The sequence below is a fragment of the Hippoglossus stenolepis genome, chromosome 2 (assembly GCF_022539355.2).
Source record: "Hippoglossus stenolepis isolate QCI-W04-F060 chromosome 2, HSTE1.2, whole genome shotgun sequence".
Lineage (NCBI taxonomy): Eukaryota > Metazoa > Chordata > Actinopteri > Pleuronectiformes > Pleuronectidae > Hippoglossus > Hippoglossus stenolepis.
In genome coordinates this window covers 16188177-16212664 of record NC_061484.1, presented here as the reverse complement: position 1 = coordinate 16212664, position 24488 = coordinate 16188177, and the positions used below count along the sequence as shown (strand labels likewise).

General features: G+C 44.0%; 1 protein-coding gene across 12 annotated transcripts in view; it reads right to left on the bottom strand.

The window, feature by feature from the left end:
* adgrl3.1 (adhesion G protein-coupled receptor L3.1) overlaps nt 1-24488 on the bottom strand; it is a 123704-nt gene that overhangs the window by 42681 nt on the left and 56535 nt on the right. For all 12 annotated transcript variants that reach the window (XR_004698142.2, XM_035174108.2, XM_035174122.2 and 9 more), the window contains 3 exons: nt 17368-17382; nt 14964-15752; nt 915-1337 (listed from right to left, as the gene is read on the bottom strand). Coding sequence is in view for 11 of the 12 variants with exons in the window: in XM_035174108.2 (XP_035029999.1) it covers nt 915-1337; nt 14964-15752; nt 17368-17382 (1227 nt within the window). In the remaining variant the exon portion in view is untranslated. The remainder of the gene's footprint in view (nt 1-914; nt 1338-14963; nt 15753-17367; nt 17383-24488) is intronic.

Below are 24488 nucleotides of genomic sequence, written 5' to 3'. Positions count from 1 at the left end.
ATGAGGACTCTTGAGGTGACTGGGGTTCACTAAGCAGATTGTGAGTGCATCGTCTGTGAGTATGTGTGTGTGTGTGCGTGTGTGTGTGTGTGTGTGTGTGTGTGTGTGTGTGTGTGGACGATAGCTGGAGGATTTGAAGATTCATCATTGTCATGTGAGATAATTGATTAAAACCAGAGAATGTTTTTCCTGAGGATGTGAGAGTTCTCCTACGACTGCTCCACCACATTTTCAGAAGGAAATATATATGTTTTACTTTGTAACAGCCCCTTAAGACCCCCTTAGATCCTTCTCCTCTCCACTCCACTCAGTATCACGATCAAAGGATGATGGAGCACGCTGTGTCGTGGATCCCTCACTGTCAGGTCTCCTCTATACACCTCCCCCCTTTTAAATCTCAAATGCAGGACTCAACTTTTTGGAAAGACAATTATATTTGGAATTGAGCGACTTATTGTATTTTGTGTATTCGGCTGTATGTTTTCAGTTTAATTATCACACTGTCAAATAAAGTTAAGACAATACGCTTTTAGAGCTCATTGGTTCACATGTGGAATTGTATTTTCCATGTCTATGTACAGTCTGTGGCAAACGCATATGGTTTATTAAATTTGATACTTTATTTATATTACTAGTCAACAGCATGTGTATAAAACCCGAACTACAACATGAATGTACTGACAGGTTCAGGCTGGGGGTCACAGGGGGGTTGCTTTGACTTGCTCATCAACATCAGAGACACACACTTTTCTTTTTAACTGCAGTATTGATATTTTTACTTGGGGAAAATGTTTCCACTTAGAGTTTTATGCAAACGACTTGTAACACAAGACTCAGGAGGGAATAATAAAGCAAAGAACAAAATACTAATCCTGGACGAAGCTTGCTCTCCAGCCCCCCATGCGTCTCCTTACCCAGTGTCCCTACAGGGCAGGGCTGCTTGGCCGTTTGGCCTTGCTGTGTCCGAGGCCACGATATGTCGGCTGTCAACCTTGGACTGCAGAAGTCTTGAGGAGGCAGGGCAGGAGGCTGTGGGGCTGCAGGAGGGACCTGCACCGCTGGAGTGCGTCCGGCTTTCTGGTTGGTGTCAGGAATCTGGTTGGTATCTGATGACGAGCCACCGACAGGAACCAGGATGGGCTGGCGAATCGTGGTCGTGGTTCGGTACCGCTGGCCAGGGGAGGTGGTGAGGAGGGGCCTTGGGGTGGTGTAGTAGGGAGGAGAACGAGTGGTGGTGGTGCGGCTGGTAGACGAAGAGGAGGAGCCCCCACCACCACCACCTGGACCTCCTCCTCCCCCTCCTCGGTTAGGGGGCATCATGGGAGGTGGGCGATAATCTGCAGAGAAAAGAAAAGAGTGCAGGGTTTAAATTTGCACAAACACAACACCTGGGTTCTTAAACCTGGACCCACAGTCTGTTATGAAGCTTTGTGGTTCACAACGTGACTGGAGTGTGGATGATTCTATGAGATCTGGATAACAGAGCAAAAGTTCAAAATGTATTTCCATGAACGGAAGCAAAAGAACAACAGAATTAAACTGCGATCAAACCATCTGCACCATGTGATGTGAGCAACGGCCCCGCGAGCCTAAACAAATATTATAGTGACAGACACCAACACGTTTGCAGGCATTCATTTACACAGCACTAAGTAGATCTGACAGGGAGGAGCTGATGTTTCTGATGACTTACAAATGTCAGTGTTTCATCGCTTGTCAGTGTTAACATATGCCAGATCATTTGTGTTTGCGTTTGCATTATTCGTGTGTGTGTGTGTGTGTGTGTGTGTGTGTGTGTGTGTGTGTGTGTGTGTGTGTGTGTGTGTGTGGTTTTCTTCTCAGTTGTTCCAAAATTTTGGAAATGAGTCCAAACAACTCAGCCAACCACTATATCACCTCTTGCATAGTGAGATCCCATACGTATACCATGTGCACAGAGATGTGCTCACATTAAACACAGCTGAAAGTAAGATTTGTTATTTTGCAGTAGCTGAATAATGATCACTCCTGTAGAAATGCATATTTTGATTCAGCTGGATCCACACCTAATTTGGCCTTTTTATAAATATTACCACTCTAAAGGGCGTACAGCAACTGCAGTTACGTAAAAAGCAGAAACCTCCAAGCCAGACCAGCATTTGTGTCACACAAGGTTAACAGTCCTTCCTGTGGGACAGTAGTTGCTTCTCGCTGCTTAACCTGGCAGAAAAAAAATCATCCTTTCCCTGTCATGCATGATTCATCACACGGTGACATCTGAACATTCAGAAAGGTCACTTAAATGCATATGGCTCAGTCTTTTATTGTCAATATTTTATTGTAAAAAAAAAAAGCTCAATTATTCACATTGACCTCAGACAGAAATAAAGAAAGAATGGACGACATGATGGAAAGAGAGAGGAGGAAAAGAGCACGTGTGTTTGTGAATCACTAGTGTCCTCTCGTGAAAATACTACATCGCCCATCCGTCTCTCTCTGTCTGCTAACCTCTCTCTGCTTTCAGTACAAATCAATATTGCATGATCGCAGGTTGAGTAGATGGAAATGATTATTTACACTTCTCCCTCACGTTCCCTTCGAAATATGTTTTCAGTCTCGAATCATTTAGAAGTCATTATGGGTAATATGCTGCTTCCAGGTGGGGCCCATTTTCACAAGCCACATCTTCACTCAGAAACAAAGCAGGTGAAAGCTTTATCTGCCACTGCAAACACTTTAACATGTGTAAATATATGAAATACACTCGGGGACTTATTTAGGAATTGTAATTACAGAAGAAAAAACAAAAACAAATCTTCTTATATCAAATTCAAACCTGCAGAGGTTTCAGATGCTAATTAAAAACACTTGATTTTTCTTATATAACAAAGCTGCTCAAATGTGGATTCTGAAGACTTCATGTAATGCCACTTTAACAATTAAAAAAAAGTCTGTTGTTTTAATATTCTTTATATTGTATCATCTCAGGTAACTGACTAAAACTATTTCTTTCACATAGAGTAGAAGAAAACCTAAATCTAAGAGTGAAATACTCCAGAGAAGCTGACACTGGCTGAACTTGGCTAAAAACATCTCCCTCACCCTCGGCCTACATGCAGACCAGCAGCACTGAATTATATTTCTTTCTTTCAGACTGTGTAATATATATCACGTTACATTTTTTCTGGGTAATGAAGTCTTTCTAACTCTGGACAAACTCGCTGCTTGAGTTGAAGTGGGAAGTTGATGTTGAAATATGCCTTTTAGTGGAAGGCAGTGTTACTTGTGTTTCTCCATCCAAGGACTCGGTGCGCCTCAGGCCATAATGTGTACTACATGCTGGTCACTGACACTGAGGGGTTACAGGGCCATTTTTCAATCAGGCTACATGTACGGTTAAGGAAAGGGGAAATATTGTAGGATTACAATCAGTAGAATACAATCAGAGCGATAAGTGCATTTATGTGTAACTGCAACTGGTTTTTATGTCATTTTCTCTGTGTGGTCCATCCGGAATTAGGGGAGAGTGTGAGTGACGCAGGCTGAGGTGTGTGTGTGTGTGTGTGTGTGTGTGTGTGTGTGTGTGTGTGTGTGTGTGTGTGTGTGTGTGTGTGTGTGTGTGTGTGGGGGTGTTTCTATTATTTAGTGTGAACTGAAGCCATCCCCTTCCCGTGGATTGTGAGTAATTAAAGCCACTGTACTTTTCTCTGTCTATCTCTGTCTCTCTCTCACTCCACCTCCTCTGTCTGTCTGTCTGGTTGACTGACAGCCGTGTAAAGTCCCACTCCCCGTGTACGTTCTGTTCTCTTCCTCCACAATTCAATGGAGTGTTTCCATACCTAAACTGTGCTGCTCCCCGCTCCTGAATCACCGCCGCCCTGCCTCGTGCATTCTCCACGGAACGTTGCCATCAATCATGCGTGGCAGCGGTGGCCTAGGGACTGGCTGTCAATCTGCGTGTGTGTGTGTGTGTGCGTGTGTGTGTGCGTGTACTTATGAAACAGTGAGTAAGTGAGAGTGTGTGTGTGCCTATCTGCACTCAAACAGGAAGCTCCATTAGGGCCTCTGCCACAACAATATAAGAGTTATGGTGTGCATGTGCGTGTGTGTGTGTGTGAGGTTGATGTCTGCTGTCATTTGAGTACAGGGCAGAAAACACTGACAGCTCAGGGTCATGTAAGACAAAAGCCTGCGAGCATCATAGGAAAGGGGCCACAGCACTTCACTACCCATGTATCTCTCCTCCCTCCTCTGCTGTTCTCTTGACATCATCCACCTGATTTCATCACTCACTCCTGTTTTTTATTCTACCTGTTTAATCTTAAACACATTCTCACATGTGCTTGCCTTTGTTTTAATTCCGTCCTCCCGCGCTCACCCTTCTGCAACATTTAGACGATAAAAGGTCTTGTGATGTGATTCATTTATCACGGGCATCACCGAGGAGGCTGTGGAAGATGCTGTAGGGAGCTAGGGAACTACAGGAGGATGACATAACAGCTTCATGAAACATTTATAAAGAAAAAAAGGGCTCGAGGTTGTACTCAAGGGGACTGACATATCTCCCCGCGTTTTAGCTTCGGAGGCTGTGAGTAAATGCTTTACGACAACTTCATGATGTCAGCTAACCTAAACGTTGTACGCTTCGCGTGGACCAATGCCACAAGAGCAGCTGTGTGACACAAATCAAAAAAAAAAACAACACAATCACAAACTGAGTACAAGCTGTGAACCGTTGTTAGGATTTTACACTGTACGCCCTGCACACGTTTGTAGGTGACATATTTAGACAGAAAGCGAAACATCAGTTCATATATATGCATGACACTTCATGTACAAGTGGTTGCATAAGATAACATGGCTCTAGCCACACTGCATGTAAGAAATCAGGTTTTTCTCCCTGAACTGTCGCTGCACAGTTTTCCACTCTGAGAACCAGGTCCTTCTATTCTATTAAGTGCTGCATTTGGAGGTTTGGAGGTTTTTTTGCATGGTAAATATTTGCAGGATCACATATAAATACTAGAATGACACCCAAGTAGACTGCATGTTCTCTGCCAAGGCCCAACAGTCCCCATAAATCCAATCAAGCTGCATCAAATTACACACAGTCGTATTTCAGTCCTCTAAATATGACTTTCATCAAGAGCCATAAATTATTCCCTAGGAAAACAGTGAAAAAGTCACAGAAACGCCCTCTCTCATCTCTCAGTCTTAAAGAAAGTAGTAAGGGAATTCCTGGATCTGTCCTCTGATCTGGATTGGCACCAAAATGTGACAGAAACATCCTTCCACCAAGTTTGTAGTTTATCTTGGTTTCAAACAAACATATAAAAACCAACCCAAAAACAAACGGCCAAGGGTGAAAACATAACCTCTTTAGCGGATGTATAAACACAACATTCTATAACTAACGCTTTTCAGTTTTTAAGTATAAATTACTTGGACTTTGTTTATAAAACAATATGATCACATCATAATGATACCACACCACCAATGTCTCTAATTCTATTCTATCGGTCAAACACTGTCCACTACAGAAGATAGTATGGAGCGATGAAAAGCTCCGAAAACAAAAACTAATGGACCCTGTGTTGAGACTGTTTTGTTTTCTGCTGTTTCCAAAGTCAAGAATGAACTTTCTACCTCAAGTTTGCGCTAACAAGGACAATAAGTCCTTGAAGTGGTCAGGAAAATGGAATTGCGACCATCTATTCTTCCGTAACATCTGGAAAACATCTGCGGTGAAAGATCTAAATCTCTGTAACGGCTATTAAAGTGATAATGAGTTTACATTGTTGACTATTCCCTTGTATTGTATTCTATTGTTTTGTATTTTGTTGTTTTTTCCCCCCTTTCCTGACCCGTAGCAGCTCGGTGGAAAGTGAGACAATGGCAGGCTGGCATTAAACTTGTTCCTGGAGTTGCCTATCTGTCACCGCACTGGTGGGGCCATAGAGATACTGTCAGTCACCCTGAGACGCAAACACATGATCATCCGAAATACAGACAGGCAATGCATGTGTGTGTGTGTGTGTGCCTGTGCACGTGTGTGGCAATGTTTTTCTGTGTGGGTAAGACTGTCTGTCTCTGCCTCCGCTCCGCTGCCGAGAATGCTCTTGTTGACTTCTCATACGGTAAACAGAGGGATCGTAAATCCACAGCACAAAAGGTAGGCAGGGAGGGGAGAGAGCGAGACGAGGGAAAAGCGAACTTCCCTTGGCAAGTTTCCCACATTGTCAGGAACGCGGCGGACAAACAGACTGCGAGAGGGAGGAGGAGTGAAACAGAGGCAAAGAGGAGAGGGATTTGATGGAAGATAGCAGATGAACAAAGCTGAGACGAAGTGTGAGATTATACTCGTTTATTATTCAAGATGACAACTTTATTTATTCATTTATTTTAGTATTGGTGACTTTATTTGACTGTTTGCAGTTGGCAGACAGGAAACATCGAACAATCGAACCATCGACGTCACCATGTGATCATGCGCTGTAGCAATTTAGCCGCTCATTGTACTTTCTTGCAGTTTGCGTAAAAGTTACAGCCTCCTTGCCTCTAAATACACGCACAGACACACAGACACACACAGACACAGACACACACACACACACACACACACACACCATCCTGAACAGTAGGGAGGAATAGATCCAGAGGGGTAACAGCAAAATGATAATCTGACTGGAGGGCAAGAAGCTTTCTAGGCTGGATAGTCGCACAGACGTGAATAGGGCTGCATAATGCGATAACACACTTCCCCTATGGCTGGAGAGCTCGCACACAAACATACACACACTCACTAACAGATACTGACTTTTCCCTCAGTTGTGCACCAAGCAACACACATGCACACACACACACATGCATGGTGCACACAAAAACAGCCTGAACAGAAATGTTACTTTTACTTTTCATTCACTTACGTGCAACTCAAACACACAGTCGTGTGCACATACTGAGCTCGTGGCGAGCGACTCGGGCCTGCTGATAAGACAGAACCAAGCACTTCAAAGCAGCGATACTTGGGAGATAGAAAACAACCTCAACTAATCGAGTCTCCCTCAAAATGGCTGCCAGGCACCGCCGCCACGTTCCGCAGCAAATGTTTCACATACAGATGCATCGCCCGCTCAACCCTGCTGGCTTTACCAGTTGCATAATCACGCTATCCTTCTGCCGAGGCTGGAGACTCCTGCAGCAAGTTTGCCGATTACATGCTTTGCTCTTAATCAGGGGGAAGTTCCCTTGTACAAAGCAAAAGCTAATGCAAGAGACCAGTTTTAGTCTCTTTAATAATGGAGAGGATCACCAGCATGTTCCTTTAAAGTGCAGACTGGTGCCTGTGCTGTTCCAGACATGCATCAACTCTGTGTCAATTCTGTGAGGACAAGTATGAATATATAGTAGGTCTCCAGCAAAATCCTATTACTGTCTTATAGTGGAAGCTGTAGCCTCTAGCAAGTGACCCTGTGGTGATTCAATATTTTGTTCCCCATAATTTATCATAATGGCCCATCATTTAGAGATTAAGATTGTATCAACTCTGTTTTGCCTCCTGTGAATGTTTTATATTCAAAAACTAAAAATCTGAAAAGACCACAGCCATGGCGGCACTCTCTGCTCACCACTCTCTTCTGTATTTACTTCCTACGAGGCCGTGGGTTTCCCCCTCCATCCTGTTCTCCTCGCTGGGCCAGCTTAATTTGGCATCTGCTGTTTGGCAGAGGCGAAGCAGTTCTGAGGCCAAATGCAAGCGGAGGGCCCGGCTGGGGCAATCCAATCGATAAGGACACACTGCAGGTAAGGAACAGGTGCGCCAGACTGTGTGAAGCAGAGTTCAGTCTCTGCGGGGAGATGGCTGTGTCGTAATCTATTTGGGAGGGAGGGACATAGGTAGGGAGGGAGCAGGTCTAGAGCACAGGGATGGGTGTGGGTGGAAAAGAGGAAAGACGAGTGTCGACTAAGGTGTGAAGGATGCTACGTATTCATGTTGCCTTGTATAAAACCACTTCGAGGATTGTGGTGTCACAGTTTACATCCATCCATTATCTATATTGCTTACTGTTTACAGCAGGGGAGTTAGAGCCATATTCCCAGCTGACATTGGGTGAGAGGTGGGGTTCGCCCCTGACAGTTCGCCAGCGTATCACAGGGCCAACGTACAGAGACAAACAACCGTTCACACCTACCATCAATTTAGAGTCCCCACTTAACCTAAGCTGCATGTCTTTGGCTTGACTACCCTCAGAGGAACCACCCAGACACGTGGAGATCATGCAAACTCCACACAGAAAAGCCCTGGCTGAACTGGGATTCAAACTAAAAACCTTCTTGCTCTGAGTCGACAGTGCTTTCCACTGACATTTCACTTTAGAGACTAAATGTCACTCAGCAGAAAGCATACCTCCAGCAAGGCCCAACTGTCCCCTTATGAAACCACATTTATAAATACACACTCATAAATGTCAGACCAAAACTGCCTGGTTTTCTTTATCAGCTCCATGAATTATTCTCTGACAAATCAATGGAAATGTTGAAGAATGCCCAATCTCGCAATATAAAAAAAAAAAATCCTGGATCCGCAGCCTGATCTGGATCTGTATCAAAATTGTATGCGTCCTTCCCTGACCCACACCGCATCCCTCCACCAAGTTTAATGGTAATCGGTCCAGTAGATTTTGCGTAATCAATCTCCTTGTTGGAGGTAATGAGATCCAAGACACACAGGCGTACGAACAGAACTGATTCTAATTGTTCTTTTGTTATTTTTTGACATCCTATCCCAAAATTGGTAGAATACAGAATTTTGATTCCCACTTTGTAAACAATCATAAGAACATACTAAGCAACCCCGCAATCAATTTTGCCGGAGCTAAATCATCTCAAGTGGCGCGAGCAGCTCAAGGCTTTCACACACACATACACAATGCACCTTCACAAACACAACCACACACACAACATCTCAGTGTAAAAGCCAGGAATGTGCTGAGGGTTCGTCTAATCAGTGACCTGGTGAAAGAGGGGGCTCCACTTTAACCATTAACTCTTGTTTTTCTCTCCGATTTGGGAAATGCTGCTGCTAACGTTTCCTGCACTTCTTAGCCTTCTGCCGCTTGATTGCAATCTGGTGCCAAAGCGAGGGAGAGGAGAGGAGAGGGAGTCGAGGGGGAGGATGGAGTAAATTCGCGGAGAGGAGTTAAAGACAATAGATAGCTCCATGCTTGACTTCCTTAGGAAATGGAACTCTGTGATTCTGGCCATTAAGAGTTCAAAGGTGAAGCTGTAAATTTCTGTAAACTGACAGAGTGACAAGCAGAGGTCAGGTCTCAGTGTAACTGCGTATTTAATGGATTAGAATAGAATGGCAGAATCCGATTCATCTCCAATGAGGATTAAAAGACTTTCAATATTTGATTGCAGTTTTTAGCAGTTTTGGTCTATAATACAGCAAAATACTTCAAACTCGTCATCATTTGTCTCCTCACTGCCGGCGGATGTGTTGGTCATGGGGTCACGCAAGAAGTCAAACACGGAGCATCTGTCTCCTTTAAAAGGTGTCCCGTGGGTCGCCAAGTGCTTCATTTAGTTTGTCTTGTTCCTTCAAACATTTCCTGCACGTCCCGGGGTCGGAATCGTGTCACGTCAAATACAGCCGCACTTTCTACCATTTAGCTTCAGTCGTTTTGTTGTTGTGTCGACTTGAGTTTGAGCTAGCTACTAGCTAACTGCAGGCTGACGTTACGTTCTTCCAGAGCCACTTAGAGAACATCGCCAGAGAGTTAATTGTAATGTTAACTTGTATTAATCTTGCCTGTAAGCAGGGCAACTATTTCAGGCACTTAAACGGAGAACCAATATCTGCATTGTGATACAGTCCGGTAGGTACCGGCTGTGTAGGATTTCGGAACCTGACCCTATAAAATACACCTCTAGGGATCCTTTATCCTGTCAAATATGAGATCAGATCGTCTCACCTTAACTACAGAACTTAAATGGATCGTCACTTTGAATGGCTAAAGTGAAGCAGCACTAGAACATACCTGTACAACTCCAAAACAACTATAGAGATGTGAGTAAGCAAGGGAAAGTGAAAACAGAGAGGAAACACGAGTGAAGCACTGATAAGAAAAGCAGCGTTTACAAGACGTGATCTACTCAGTTTTCGCCATTTTGCCATTTAGCCCCTCCCTTCCCAAAGATGCAGATAACATGAATAATTTTGCGACTTGGTGGGAAAAACTTTCTAAAGTGTGGCAAAGCAGACTGGAGGTGATAAATTATTAAAATGTTTCATCGGAGCCATGCCGCTTGCGTAGGGCAGGCATCTATAATATGCATGTAAGAAGACGTGATGAAACAACTCCATAAACAGTAGAGAGTGAGTGAGTGTTTGGGGAGCGCGGGGTGGGAGGAAAGGGTGATGCAGACAGAGACAAGTGACTCTGACTCTGTCTTTATGAAGGCATGCACCAGGCCTCTATAATACAGTATAAACATCCGATTAAATAGGCCTGTGTGATGCAGGGAGGGGCTGAGAGCAGAGACAGGATGGAAGATAAAACAGGAGATAAGGACGACGCGGGGAAAAACAGGGAGAAACACGATGTAAAGGAGGAAGATATACGAGGAGGGGAAATATTGAGATTCCTGCCATTGTGAGTGCGAGTGTGAGAGACGGAGAGAAAGAATGGGGATTTAACAAACAATGAAGAAACACAAGCAGACATGTGAAACAATAAATGTACACAGGCACATCACTTCCTTCTTAAGTACCAAGGGAAGAAGAATATGCATTTCAAAAAGATCATTCTCTGCCGCGTGCTGCATCAACAGCGTGATGGAATACAAGGGAGGAAATCTTTATATCATCTGTTGGCCTAAGATGAACTAAAGCTTGATTTGATTTGTTCCATGCTCACAGGAAACCTCAGGTGATACATTGGGTTGTGCTACAACTTTTCAATAATATGGTCAATATGATTCTTGTTACTATAACTTACACTAGAAGCTTCAACAGAAACACTATTCATTCACTGTAAATGGGGTCATGCCATGCATTGCCAAGCTGCCTTGTGGTTCCCCCGTGTTGCTTTACCTGCGCTGCGGAGGGTCAAAGTTGATCACAGCTACATTTTTCAGCAGCTCAGGCAGCAGCGAATCAAATTTTGTTGAAATCCTCAAGCACAGGCGTTCACTAATCAGATCATGTTAAATCAAATGTCAAAATGGGACTGGAAAGACGAGGCACAGGCAGCTGCTGATCCTGGTGTGTGGTCATCTGGTTGCGGAGTTGCTGTGTGCTTCTCCTAAGCGTTGCAGGGCACGCTAGCAGGAAAGCCGATATAGTGAAAACATTAAATCGTGATTGTTGTTATGATCATGTTATGATGATGTGCTGGGCATTCCCACCGTGAAGCGTTAATACAATGGATCCTGTGTCAAACTTTGGGATATAATACATAAACAATTTTTTTTACTGCTGGTTTACTTAGTATGTTCCAATTTTTCATTTATTTTGAAAAATAAGGCAAATTTCTCAAGCATCTTTGATTAAGTCTCGTCCAAGCACCAATACCAGATCTTTGTTGGTATATTTAGTACAGAATTGGCAAAGTTATAACTTGTAAAATGTTTCATCCAGATCTAAACTCTTCAGTACTTGAAAAGATTCAGGTTTGATAATCTCCCCTATAATGTATATTATATTATATAGTAAATGGTCTGCATGCATGTTTTGGCAAAGATTGGACTGTGCTGAAATAACTGTCACATTCAGACACGTGTCCTAAAAGATAAACCGTCTTGTCAGAAGGCTGCAAATGACCCACAGTGACCTCCTCTGAACTGACCAATGAGCCGCCTGCACTTTCCCAGCTGGACAGACACAACGCAGTAATTGGAGCTCTCGCTGCTCCACTCCAATTATACACAGTCCTCCGTAACCTACCTCGGCCTTCTCTTACTCCATGGCCCATTTCCTGTCTCATTTTATGTCTTTAAGAAGTCCACATGAGCTGAAACAAAAGCAGGGCGAGCATTAAGCTACATCAGTAATGAGTGGAAACCCCCCGATTGGCCCCTTTCCTTGGCCTCTTTCCTGAACTGGCGAAAGGAAAGAAAAGGAAAACAAAAAGACTAAACAGGACTGTTTGACCACTGCTAAATATGCTCATAGTTAGTCCAAACAGAAAAACACATTTCTGAGTTTGGAAAGAAAGAAGGGGCCGAAGCTTGGTCCAGCTTCAGCGACAAAATCAAACTTCAATGAATCGACTTGTCACCTCATTTTCCCAAGAATGGGAAAATCATGCAGTTGAGGAAGTAAATTTATTCCTTGTCTTCATTGAGTGAAGCAGCGTAAGGAGTGAGGCAGCATTGATTGTATGTATTTATCTCTGACTGGTCAGCAGTCTGGCTTGTTGCTGTGCACTGGAGGTCGTTCTCCACATTGAATCCCAATTGATCTCATCTTTAAAGCCTCCTGAGACGCCCAGAGCTCCATTATGAGAGTGATCACACTCTCAAGTGTACACCAATAAGCTCATGAATAGAGAAACACAAACTCGCAAGGTAATTACACAACCACATTAGCTTATAGGTGTGGGCATTGTTATGCATGCATTAACTCACAGTATAACTTTTTTTACAGCATGATCTCCTTTCACACACACACACACACACACACACACACACACACACACACACACACACTAACACACACACACTGATCGGTAGAAACCAAGTTTAATGCTGCCTCACTCTATAATTCCTTGTACTGCCTACTAACTGCGTGTAAGAGCATGCGTTGATTCAGACATCATTTAATAAGACATGAAGCCAGACTGCCTTGACCACTCCATAGAAAGGTGCTGAAAGGCAATTATGCTGGGCAAATAGCCCTTCAGGCTCTAGGGGCCTAAGCCCTTTCATCCGAAGGAGGGAATGAGGAGGAGGGTGGACTTTACCCCGGAGTTGGACGAGAGTCATTCTGGGTCAGACTGTAGTTTCGTACTGACGCGGCAACACCGGTTTGGTGTTGTGAGTTGATCTGAACGAGCCAAGCCCGGCAACAGGACTCATGACCCCAACAAATTCATGTCACTGTCAGTTCATCCTAATGTCTCATCTTTTCATGTGGAAAGTTTTGGCTTCTGTTTTCTGCCACCAACCAAATATAGAGATTGTCAGAATTGTTGTGGTGTTGCTCAAATTATTTCATAGCTAAAGTTAGAACAACAACATCATAAATTTAGGCCGTTTTGACATGTTATCACTTACAGTATATGAACGCGAGACCAATGTTCAATCTCCTTTTAGCTTTGTTTTCATCTCAGCCTCCTAAGTGTTAGTTTTAAATTTCTGGTTTAATGTGTCTGCTGACTGCCGCTGCTAGAATCTCTAAAGTAAATCTGTACGAATGAACCAAACCAGGAAAAGTTAGTTAGAGTTACGTGATAATTATCTCCGCCAAAGACATAATTATCGCAGGTTAGTTTGTTTGGTGGTTTGCTTGATTAGTTTACATCACTGTACAACCCTGAGCCGTATAGTTTCTGTCCACACCAAAACTCTCTGCTTACTCCTGCAATAACTGTGAATTTGCACATCTTATATCTTTTTGTATGTCATATTCCTGCTTACCTCGTTACACTTTAACTGCATTCTTTAAATGCAAACAACTACTGCTACTTTGCACACTTGTCTCTTGTACATATTTGTCATCTCTTGTTTATAGGTGTATTCTTCATTCTATTATATTTTAGTACGTGACAGTTTATTCTAGTTCTTTATTGTGTATCATTTACATAGGGAGTATGTATAGTTTTATTACATTTTATGTTTATTACATTGTATTTTGAGCTATTTTAATTCTTCGTAACTGTTTTATTGCTACTTCTCTCTATGTGCAATGCCCTTCACATGCTGCTGTAACACAATTATTTCCCAATTTGGGATCAATAAAGTACAATATATCTATCTATCTATCTATCTATCTATCTATCTATCTATCTATCTATCTATCTATCTATCTATCTAACAATAGTGATCAGAGCAGATTTAAAAGGTCTCTTTCTAGAGACAGTGTCGTAGTTAAATCCAATGACTGTTTTCACTGGAACTGCACAATATGTATGGCATTACTACTGCAGGCAACAACCTTTGCAAAGAATAGTTAAAATAAGACAAAAAAAAAAAGAAAACTGTCAAACACAAGCATCTTCAGATTGTCCTCCTATTTGGATATCCTGTATGAAAGTGCTATCAGTTCCTCTGCCCCCCAAAGACTCTTGGCTCCATTGTGGAGGAATGTTTTATCATCTGTTATGCAGCTGGGGGAAACTAAAGAGAAGGCTGGCAAGTGGTACAGTAAAATGCAAGAGGCATTTACAGTAAGACTCAGCATAACATCAGATAGAGGTAGAGATCAAGGTAGTCTTTATGACGTCTTTGTGAATTATTCTTTTGCTTGACTAGAAAAGCTGAACAATTTCCATAAATAGCAGCTCTGCTGACATCTGTAATTTCACAGACACGGCTATATCCACGACCAGCTCTTAAAGTCATTCTGTTTTTTTGATGTCGGAAAAACATGCAGGAACCATGGGTGGGGTGAGGCGGTGGGGGGGGGCAGTCATATTTGTGAACGGTGACAGCACAGATGGTGCTTTTTCCTTTTGTTCCTTTTTAAGTCATTTAGCAGAATTATTTATTAGATGGAGATTAGTGGCTGTAAGTATCCCTTATGTCACAACAAAAAGCATTTATCATTAATAGGATTATTAAAAGCATCACAAATATGCCAGGGCATTTCATGTGACAATACAAAATTTAAAAGGATCACATCACTGACTGTCCAGTAAATGTTGTGGGGGGGAAAGTTCTTAAAGCAGCATATTTTATTACACATGGTGCAAAAACGAATGTGGAAAAAGACATTAAGAAGGGCATGGGGGGGAGAAGGAGGAAGAGGTGGGACTTACCGTTGTTGCCGAAGTCCAGCGAGTACTTGACCACATGGTAGTTATTCCACACATACAGCAGGTTGTCTCTCGGGTTGTAATCCACTGCAGCGATGTACTGGTAGGAATTGGGAAACGGTATGTTAACGGTCATCTCCTTGCTCTTGTCAGTGTTGTACATGTAGTCTATTTTGTTCCCGGTCCCCTCGTTGTCGTCGTCTTCGTAGACGGTCTTGACGACGTAGAGGACTCCGCAGATCATGAAAGCGTTGGAGGCAGAGCGTTTGTCGTAGGTGGTGTCCCAGGAGCCTTCGATACGCAGCGTGTAGGGGTTGAGCTGGCTCACCACAATGCGCCCGTTGTTCTGCTCTGTTGCATAGATAACCCACAGTCCGTTCTCGTCCACAGCGAGGTCGATGTCCGACTTACCGCCCCAGCGGTAGGGCGAGGTGTCGTGGTAATTGGCATTGGCGATTATAGCCTCACCGCTCTTGATGCGCGTGCGCAAGTCAAACTTTACAATGTTGCGTGTGCGCTCCTTGTTGAAGAAGAGCGCGCCATCATACACCACGAAGCCAGTCCCGTCCACACGATGTGGGAGTTTGTAGGTGGTGGTGGGACGGCCTGCGACGAAGTCCTCTTTCGACGAGTACTCTGTCAGCGTGTCTGTGCGGTATGGGGTCCAGGGCATGTAGTAGATCTTGTCTGAGGCCTGTAACGGGTCTTTGCACCACGCACCGGACTGGTGGTCTGACTCAAAAAGATGTTCGCTTTGGTACACCCCTCGCAGAATGCCAGGACACAGAAATACTGAGGAACAAAGAACATTAATACATTAGATTAGAAGTGTTAATGCAGTTGTGGTTGTGAGAAAAGGCGTCTGCAGCTCCGATCACTCAAACCACATTTGAAGGGTTGTGTGTGGCCTCATTCTTTTTGCAACGTGAACGCAAATGAGACCTGAGCCACATATGAAGAGCTGCCTAGCTAACATCTCTGACTCGCTACAGTTTAAATGGGTTCTTACGCTTCTCAATGTCCACACATTAATTTGTTTTTTAGGCACCGCCACAATATCAACACTGATAACTACATGATTGATACATTAAATAAATGAGAAGAATCCTCCGTAATAGCTGTACGCATGGATACTTTTGGCCCCTCTTGACGGCACTCGCCTTTTCTCTATCATCTGACATATCTTTAAAATCATACCGGGTAAAATAAACATAATTTGGTCTTTGTGAACAGAAAAGTCGTTGTTTGTGTGTTACTACATATAGCATGGGCGAGTGAGATCCAATCACAATTGGTTCAAGTGATTCACTTAATGCTGTTTATTCATGATTGGATCTCTCAAGACAGATGTTACAGTAATATCAGGTTCTAACAGGGCCAACAATTTCCTGAAAGCGCATGTGAAATGTTTCCCTCTTTTCATTAAGGTTGCAGTGTGTTTTAACTTAACCGTAACCACCACTGATGATAGGCTTGCTGCGTTGTGGTTTGGCTGTTGTGTAGTCACTGTCATTCTTAAGCACAACAACAGCAGCAGACCTCCTATTCAACAGATAATACCCTGCTCTCACAGCTAAGAGAAAATGAGAAAATGGCACATTTTGTTCTACTTCCCCCTTTCCCTCAATTCCCATTTCTCCCTCCCTCCCTCCCTGGCTCCTCATTAGCTCTCTCCTCCTTTCTCTCCTTTCTATTTCTGTCAGGATCGACCAACTGTAGAACCAAACATGTCTTTTATAGCCTGCTGTTTCTGCAATTGTTACAGTAATTCATTCCCCACTCCGTGCTTGGTATTCCCATCCTGGAATACTGGGGTTATGTTTTATGAGTGATGTGGGAGATGTAGTAAATTCTGGGAAGCCAGTGCGACCAGAGTCGTAGGGACCTTTGTAATTTAACTGGAATGCTGTCACACATATGCACGCACACACGGCAGACACACACAGACACGCCAGATGTGCATTGTGGTTTTCCCATTCTTCTCAGTAATATAATTCCTGATCCCACGCGGAGCCCTGGGAATATTGATTGAATTTTCATTGGCTATTCAAAGCGCTGGCATAATTTTCATATCATTTGAAATATTAAATGTCAATGTAATTCTCTGTTCATTGGCTCATCATAAAAAGTGTGCTCCACCCGTGGAGAGTTTGTTAAGTGACATTCTACACGATACCATGGAATAATATGGGCCTAGAGTGTGTCTAATGAGAACCAGTGTTTCTAAATTGCCTCTATATGCTGAGATCAAGCTCTCTTAATACAGCTGCAGTGACTTTGAAAGAGATGTCATTCTGCCACGAGGTACAAAGCGCTTCAGGTGCTGGCACCAAAAAGTGACGCCCAGCCCCGGATTTTGAGCATGTGTACATGTGAGTGAGTGAGGGCCTGCACGTTTCAGACTTACCTTTCTGTTCCACTTCTGCGCGAGCCACAGGTGAAATATTTGAAGAGGAAAGCGAGAAAGAGAGAGATGGAGACAAAAGACAAAAATAGATTAATGATGCAATAATAAGGAAATCGTGATAATACAATCTCAGATCTCCATAATCGTTCTCATATTTCATCCTAACCATGTGAGAGTGCCAGGATGCTCTCCATGTGCGATTGGTAATAACATTACGTAAGCGTCTGAGGAGACTGCGCTGCAACGGGGAGGCGATCTGACAGTAATGCATCTCACATGTGTCACACATGGAGACACATGGGGGAACCGACACCAACGTGCCCGTGCAGACACAGACAGAGGGAGCCGGGCACTGAGAGCCAAAGCACAAGACCACAGGACCACATGAAACAACACACTCGTATTCATAGTATCCGTGGTGGTCCCTATTCTGAGTGCAGGACAAAATACAGCAATAGAAAATGACCTGATATAATGAGTTCTTTAATGTTTGCTAAAAGCAACGGAGTGATGAAAAGCACAAAACGATTTGATTACTGGGTCTGCATTTCAGTAGAGCAGCCAAAACTGCCACATTGTAATGCTTCCTGATGCACAGTGGGTGAGCTGATGCTTTGTGTGTGTCACCTACTTGTGTGTGAGTGTACAAACATCTGTGTGTGAGTGTGTGTGTGTGTGTGTGTGTGTGTGGAAGTGGAGGCATTCTGAATGCACTGGTTTTCTTCAACCAAAACATCAAAAATCCTGCTCTATTATATTCAAAGCGTTATCCTTAGAGCTTCAGAGGTGGGTTGCTCATGTCGCCTCCCAGTGAAGTGTGCACACTTGCTTAGAGCATCTTAAACATATGAATTCCATTCCACCTTGCTCCCTGGGGGAATAAGTGGAATGTGAACATGGCAGAAACCTAATCCTGCAGGCCCACAGGCGGCCTAAAGCATCTGGGGGCCCGTTTCAGGAGCTAAAGTGGGGCCCTACCCTCCCATAAAAAAATGTGCAAGGATTGGTTTACATCAATCAAGGTGGATTTTCAGACTTCATCTTAAATGCATTATGTGCATTTTCAGCATTACGGATGGCTCAACAATTCCCTTAATTAAAAACTGAATTAGGAAGAAGCCTAACCTTTCTACTGCAACTTTCTGCATTTAATAAATGCTTTGTATCAGCTGGCTTTAAGAATTCCCTCAAGTAACAACAAACACCATACTGGGCTGTAAAGTTTATCCTCCCCCAGTCCCTACAGTCCAAATGGGCTTTGCCACCATATCTACAGTATTAAAGGTATAAGTCGTAAAGGTCAATCCTATCAGCCGTGTTGAAGTTAGTTCTCCAATAAACCATTTAAATGTATACAGAGATTTTGAAGGCTCATTTACAGTCGATGTTAGATTCACATATGGAAAAGGATGGAGTCTTCTGCCTGTACTCTGTGCAAATTTCGTCATACATACGAAATTGGGAAAAAAAGGGAGCAGTACCATCAGAAATTGTGGGGGGGGCAGTGCAGCTAATAGTGCAGGTGAGATGACCATGAGACACAAAGAAGAAATTTCAACAATGGTGAGTTGGTAAGAAACCACCGGCGTCTATAAGATGTTACTTTGAGTGGTCACAGTGATGAACACCCGTCTTTGCCAGCTTTGCAGACAAATTTTGGAATTTGCCAACAAGAGCCCCAGATTGCAGACAAATTGTGTTCGATGGGCAGTCACCATCGCTGTGTGTGAATTCTTCAGAGACGCCAACATGTCGTCTCCTCCGACGAGATCTCGAGCAGGCTTAATATCTACACAAAGTACAGCCAATCAGAGTGCGAGAGAGTTTCTTTCAGAATCAGAACGATCACTATCTTTTTTTTACTTAGGTTTTTTTACGTCCCCTGAAGGGAATGTGTAGTTTGTGAATCTGTGGCTTGTTAAAAATATACTATAGCTCCACACAGAGAAAAAAAGTCGGCCACAAAACAGTCATAAATGCAGAGTCATGAATAAAAGGGCTGAACAATGAGGAAAATACATGTGGACTGGTATTTTGACTGAACATTTTCTGGCCGCACATAGGCTGTCACCGCTGATTTAAAAGCCAAAAGCATGACTGACGAAGATGAATCAGTCCTATCTGATTGTGAAGACTGTGATCAACAGGAAGACTACAAGACGGATGAGGGAAACAACCCAGTCGTGTCAGCATTAGATGAGAGGGACACCACTGTGTGCCCCGCGGCTTTGGCGTCAGGTGAAGAAGAGCCCAGAGTGCCCCCCGCGGTGCTATCGTCAGGTGAGGGAGAGAGCAGAGCCGTGCGAGCCCCCTGCAGCTCCAACACTGGATTATGTTGAGTGTTCAAAAAGTGTGTTTCCTTACTATGAAATAAAAAAAATGCCACTCTTCTGTGCTGTAGTGGTTTGTTTCCAATAAGTGTAGGCCTATATAGTTTTGAAGTGAATTATTAAATTCTTGCAAGTTAGTCAAGGGCCCTTTGGAGGTCTCTTTCAATAGAGGGGTGAAACGGCCTTGCTATAAGGCCGCTTATGTGCAGGCCATGGCCTTGTGTGTCAAGAGCTGCTGAATGGAGCTGGTCCCTGGAGAGCGAGGAAGAGGAGAGGAGAGGAGAGGAAGAGGAAGAGAAGGGAGAGGAGAGGAGAGGAGAGGAGAGGAGGGAGAGGAAGAGGAAGAGGAGAGGGAGAGGAGAGGAGAGGAGAGGAGAGGAGAGGAGAGGAAGAGGAAGAGGAAGAGGAGAGGAGACAGGCAGAGTCCTCAAAGGGAAAGTGTTCAGAGAGACTTCCGACCGGCACATGTTTATATATAGCACAAGTGCACTACATATTGCACAGTACATGCATAAATTCTTTAACACATTAAAGCCTAATCTCATCACCAACCACAAGACGTACACAAACACATGTGACATACAGAAACACACACACACACACACCACCATTAAATCCTAGGCTCATGAAAAATGCATGGTAACTGGTGCGGCTTAGCACAACTCCCGATAAATAAGCAATCTATGGAAGGAGATCGTGTTCAACCTAAAACAAGAGTGAACAAGCGTGTGCTGTCCCGAGTTAAGATAGGTAACGCTTCGCCACGAGGAAGCAGTTCCCTTGTGAGAAAGAAAAAGAAAAGCAGAGAGTGTGTCTAAACAGATGTGTTTGTGCGACAGACGCACACACGTACTGGCACGCACACGTATAAACAATACAGAGAGACACATCGCGGTTGAGACGACAGGGATTAATGACACCCAACAACAAGGAGGCAGCTTCACCTGAGGCTCCCACAAAACCTCGCTGACGCCAAAAGGAAAACATGCAGAGTTCAAGGTTGCCGGAGACTAATAGATTTCGAATGAAAAAGTGTGGCAGCAACAAGTAGACCAAATGGCACGCGAAATGTCAAACAAATGTCATTCAATTTGTGCTGCTGCCTCTGTTGCTGAGCTCATTGCAGGATTTTTTATTTTTTGTGAGGCATCTGTTTTTAATCTCTGTGACAAGGGTAAGAAATGAGAGTATTTTTCCACAAATCGCAGTCATTCATCTCTCAGCGCACATGGACTTGACAGAGTGAATGTAGGTTGCCGAGACATTTGTTGAAACCTCAAGGTTCTGTCAAGGTTAGCTGGAGCGGCGCATAGCGGTGCAATAGATGAGAAGTCTTTTTGTGCTAAGATCTTTCTTACGTGTTTGTTTCCCCATAATTGAAACCTGCAGACGTGCGGCACGTTTTTATTCATCCAGTATCTTTGACTGATCATTTGAGAAACCACTTAGGCTGCATATTGAATGGTTAGTTCTGCAGCTACAGAGGAAAACATTATTTTGTCCATTCATTCCTAGTGAGGCTGAGTGAATGATTATTAGAAAGCAATAGCGGAACAATAACACCAACAGCCTTGTTTAGTTTCATTAAAAACCATCTAAATATTCATTAATATCTGCAAAAGTATCTTGAATGTCTGTAATCACATGAACGGCTCTGACTCTGCCTGCGCTGTCTTTTCACCTCGTTCGTTCCATTTCCCATTTCTCATACACGTCCCACACACACACGCGCACACACGCGCAGACCCAGTGTTAATCTGAATGTGCTGCGGTGTAAAGATAATTAGCATTTTTATTGAAAACGTATGGTTTATTAAGGATGTATTCGTCGTGGAGGGAAGGCGGCGTGTATGCTCATGAGTGTGTGTTAATGTGTGCATGGGTGGGGCACAGAAGCGTGCCTGAGTCTGCAGACAACGTGTGGCGACAGCAGCCTCACCACTATTATCTCTGATCTCCAATCAGCTCAGCCGGCTGCAGCCCAAGGTCATTTGCGGACACGGACGTTTTTCATCTTTTCCCCGTCCATTATCCTCTTCTTTCTCTCATCCTCACCTGCCATCCCCTTTCATCGTTTTCATACCGCGCCTCTCTCCTCGTCCACTCCCTCTGTTATGTCCCCTGCATTTCTACCACTTCACCCAACCCCAAACCCTGTCCACCCCTTTAACTGTGTCTTTTTATCAGTTAATTCATTCTCTCTGTTCCTCGTCTGCTGGCCTCGTCTAACCCATTTCTCTCTATCTCTGTTTCAGCTGTGGCTCGTGCTCCCTCGCTCCGTCTCTCTCTCCTTCTGTCTTTTTGGTTCCCTTCCATCTTTCTCTCGCTCTCTCTGGGAGACACTAAAAAAAATGCCGCCCGCATATGTGTGCGCACACATATAGTGTCCATGCAGAGAGACGCACACCAACGAACGTGCCCACACACACAGGGATAGAACTCTGCCAGCGAACAGTTGTTTCCACGACAACATGTGCAAACACACACACACACACACACATACACACACAGCTGTTCTCATGTCATCATGATGAAGTTATTCCAAGGGTCCAATCTGACAGAAGTCTTTAATTGGACAGACAAGAAGGTGATTTTATCTTTTAATTAGCTTTCCTGTGGAGCCAACGTCTATTGTCCAAAATAGACTGCGTGGGTATTGCATAACATATCACTGGTTTTCTCTGTTTAATACACTTAATGTGGTAGTAGGCTAATTGCTTCATAACGGCAGTTGAGAACCGGGGTCTGAAGATTAGAGAATGGACAGACATAATCGAAAGATTAAATTTTTTTTTATAAATGGACGAACATGAATGAAACAATGCATCTCATCATTTTCATTTTCTTGTGTGGCATATAGCATACTTGTAGAGATTAAACGTATCCATGGACAAGAGCCACCTCCGAGGAAACAGTCTGTTCGGCGATGTGCTAATGTATGGATATTTATAGTCCGCCTGCAGTGCTATGAGGAGGTATACACATGTGGCTAATTACTGCCAAAGCTAGCTGGCTAGTTTGGCACACGACTGCCACACACTCACACCACAGAGAGCCGCGGAGAGGGAGAGAGCTCCAGATTCTTGGAAAGGGGCCCATAAACCTGCAGTTCAGGGAGGAGACATGAAGAGTTGTGAAGGTAGAGCGAGCCAAAAAATCCTCAAGAAAAAAAAAACCAGGTGAGGGGGAACGACAAATTCCCACTGAAAACTGAGCCGTGCATAATTGAATTACCTGTTCTACAACCCACAGATTTGTTTACAATATCCATGCAGTAGGAAACACACCAGCTCAACCTGAACATCAGCGCTCAGGAGACGTACGGTGCTGAAGCCGCGGTCTCCACGGAGCACCACTCATTTTCTTTCCTGCACAGCGGTTTTTAGTGATGAGCGACACCTGGCCCTCAGAGGTTATCGCCTGGGGTGGGTGGGTGGGGGTCAGGTGTTTACGCTCAACGACCGGCGCCACCAGGGAGACCCTTCTGAGTGTCCCCCGATGTTACAGTCATTTGAGCGCTGTAAAGCCAACCCCGGCCCTCGCATGTAGATACGATGATTTGTTGGTCGTCGTAGCTCGACGTGTTTTAGAAATGCGACAGTTTGAGTATGCTGTCGCATATTTCAGAAAAACAAGCCTCTTTTATCGATCCCTCTTGATTTACGGCAACACTATGGAGATATTTCACCGCTTAATGTCTCGCAAAATGTATCTTTCACAACAATGCAGCGCGGCAGCATTGATTTGCTATGTCAAGCACGTCAGCTTGATTGTAGACGGCTGGATCTCTGGCCTGAATGTCAGCGAACAGCAGCAGAGTATCTTGTTCAGAGGTTCAGACATTACTGTGGCTTTTAAAAGAAAAATTGATTTTATAAATATTCGAGGGGTTGATACCGAGGGGTCGGGCGGAGGACAGCCTTTATGTATTCTCAGGCAAAACAATGTAAAGTGTGGAGTCGCAGTATCCGAGGCCTTGTTTCACCTCTATACAACATCTTTTTTTCCCCTGCAACATTTCTCAAGGCTAAACACACCCACAGGAGCCAGGTAGTGTATCACAGCGCTACCTGATCCAGCCTGAACACTTAGTCAGTACACAGATCCTGCTAATGTACTGTCAAAGTCTCTCCCTCTCTTTCTCTCCAGTGCTTTATCTCTCTCTCTCTTTCTCTCTCTCTCTCCCTACGTTCCTCCCTCTGTTAACCGAGCTCTCCAATGACTTTGGATTCGGATGCTGTCTATTTTTACGGGTCGAAACGTTACCCCCGACAGGCCCATTGTTTATCAGATCACCAAACGCAACTCGTCTCCCTGGTCTCGCTCAGTTTCTACCACAGCTGCTCTTCACAGTGATGAATCTATGAAACAAGTTTTCGTTTTCACACATGCATTTCTATCGAAGATAAAGAGCGAGCAAGTTTCTAATGAAAGGATGAGACACGAGCGAAAACACACACTGACAAACACTCAATGCTTCGATGCTTCCACGTGTGTGTGTGTGTGTGTGTGTGTGTGTGTGTGTGTGTGTGTGTGTGTGTGTGTGTGTGTGTGCGTGCACGCGCCTGGTGGGGCATTAAGCAGGTATCAGGTTGAGTTTCCATCTGCTCCAGAGAGGGCTCTGATAGTCCTATTATTTAATCTGCTGGTCATTCTAGACGCCAGGCAAGAGCCGTTTAGCCAGACATAATTGAATGCTTCAGTGTGGGAGATCACCTTGGCCGCCTGTATGGACCGTGGTGCCAAGACTCTACACTCAGACAGCGTTAGACATATTAGAAACAATCTAAA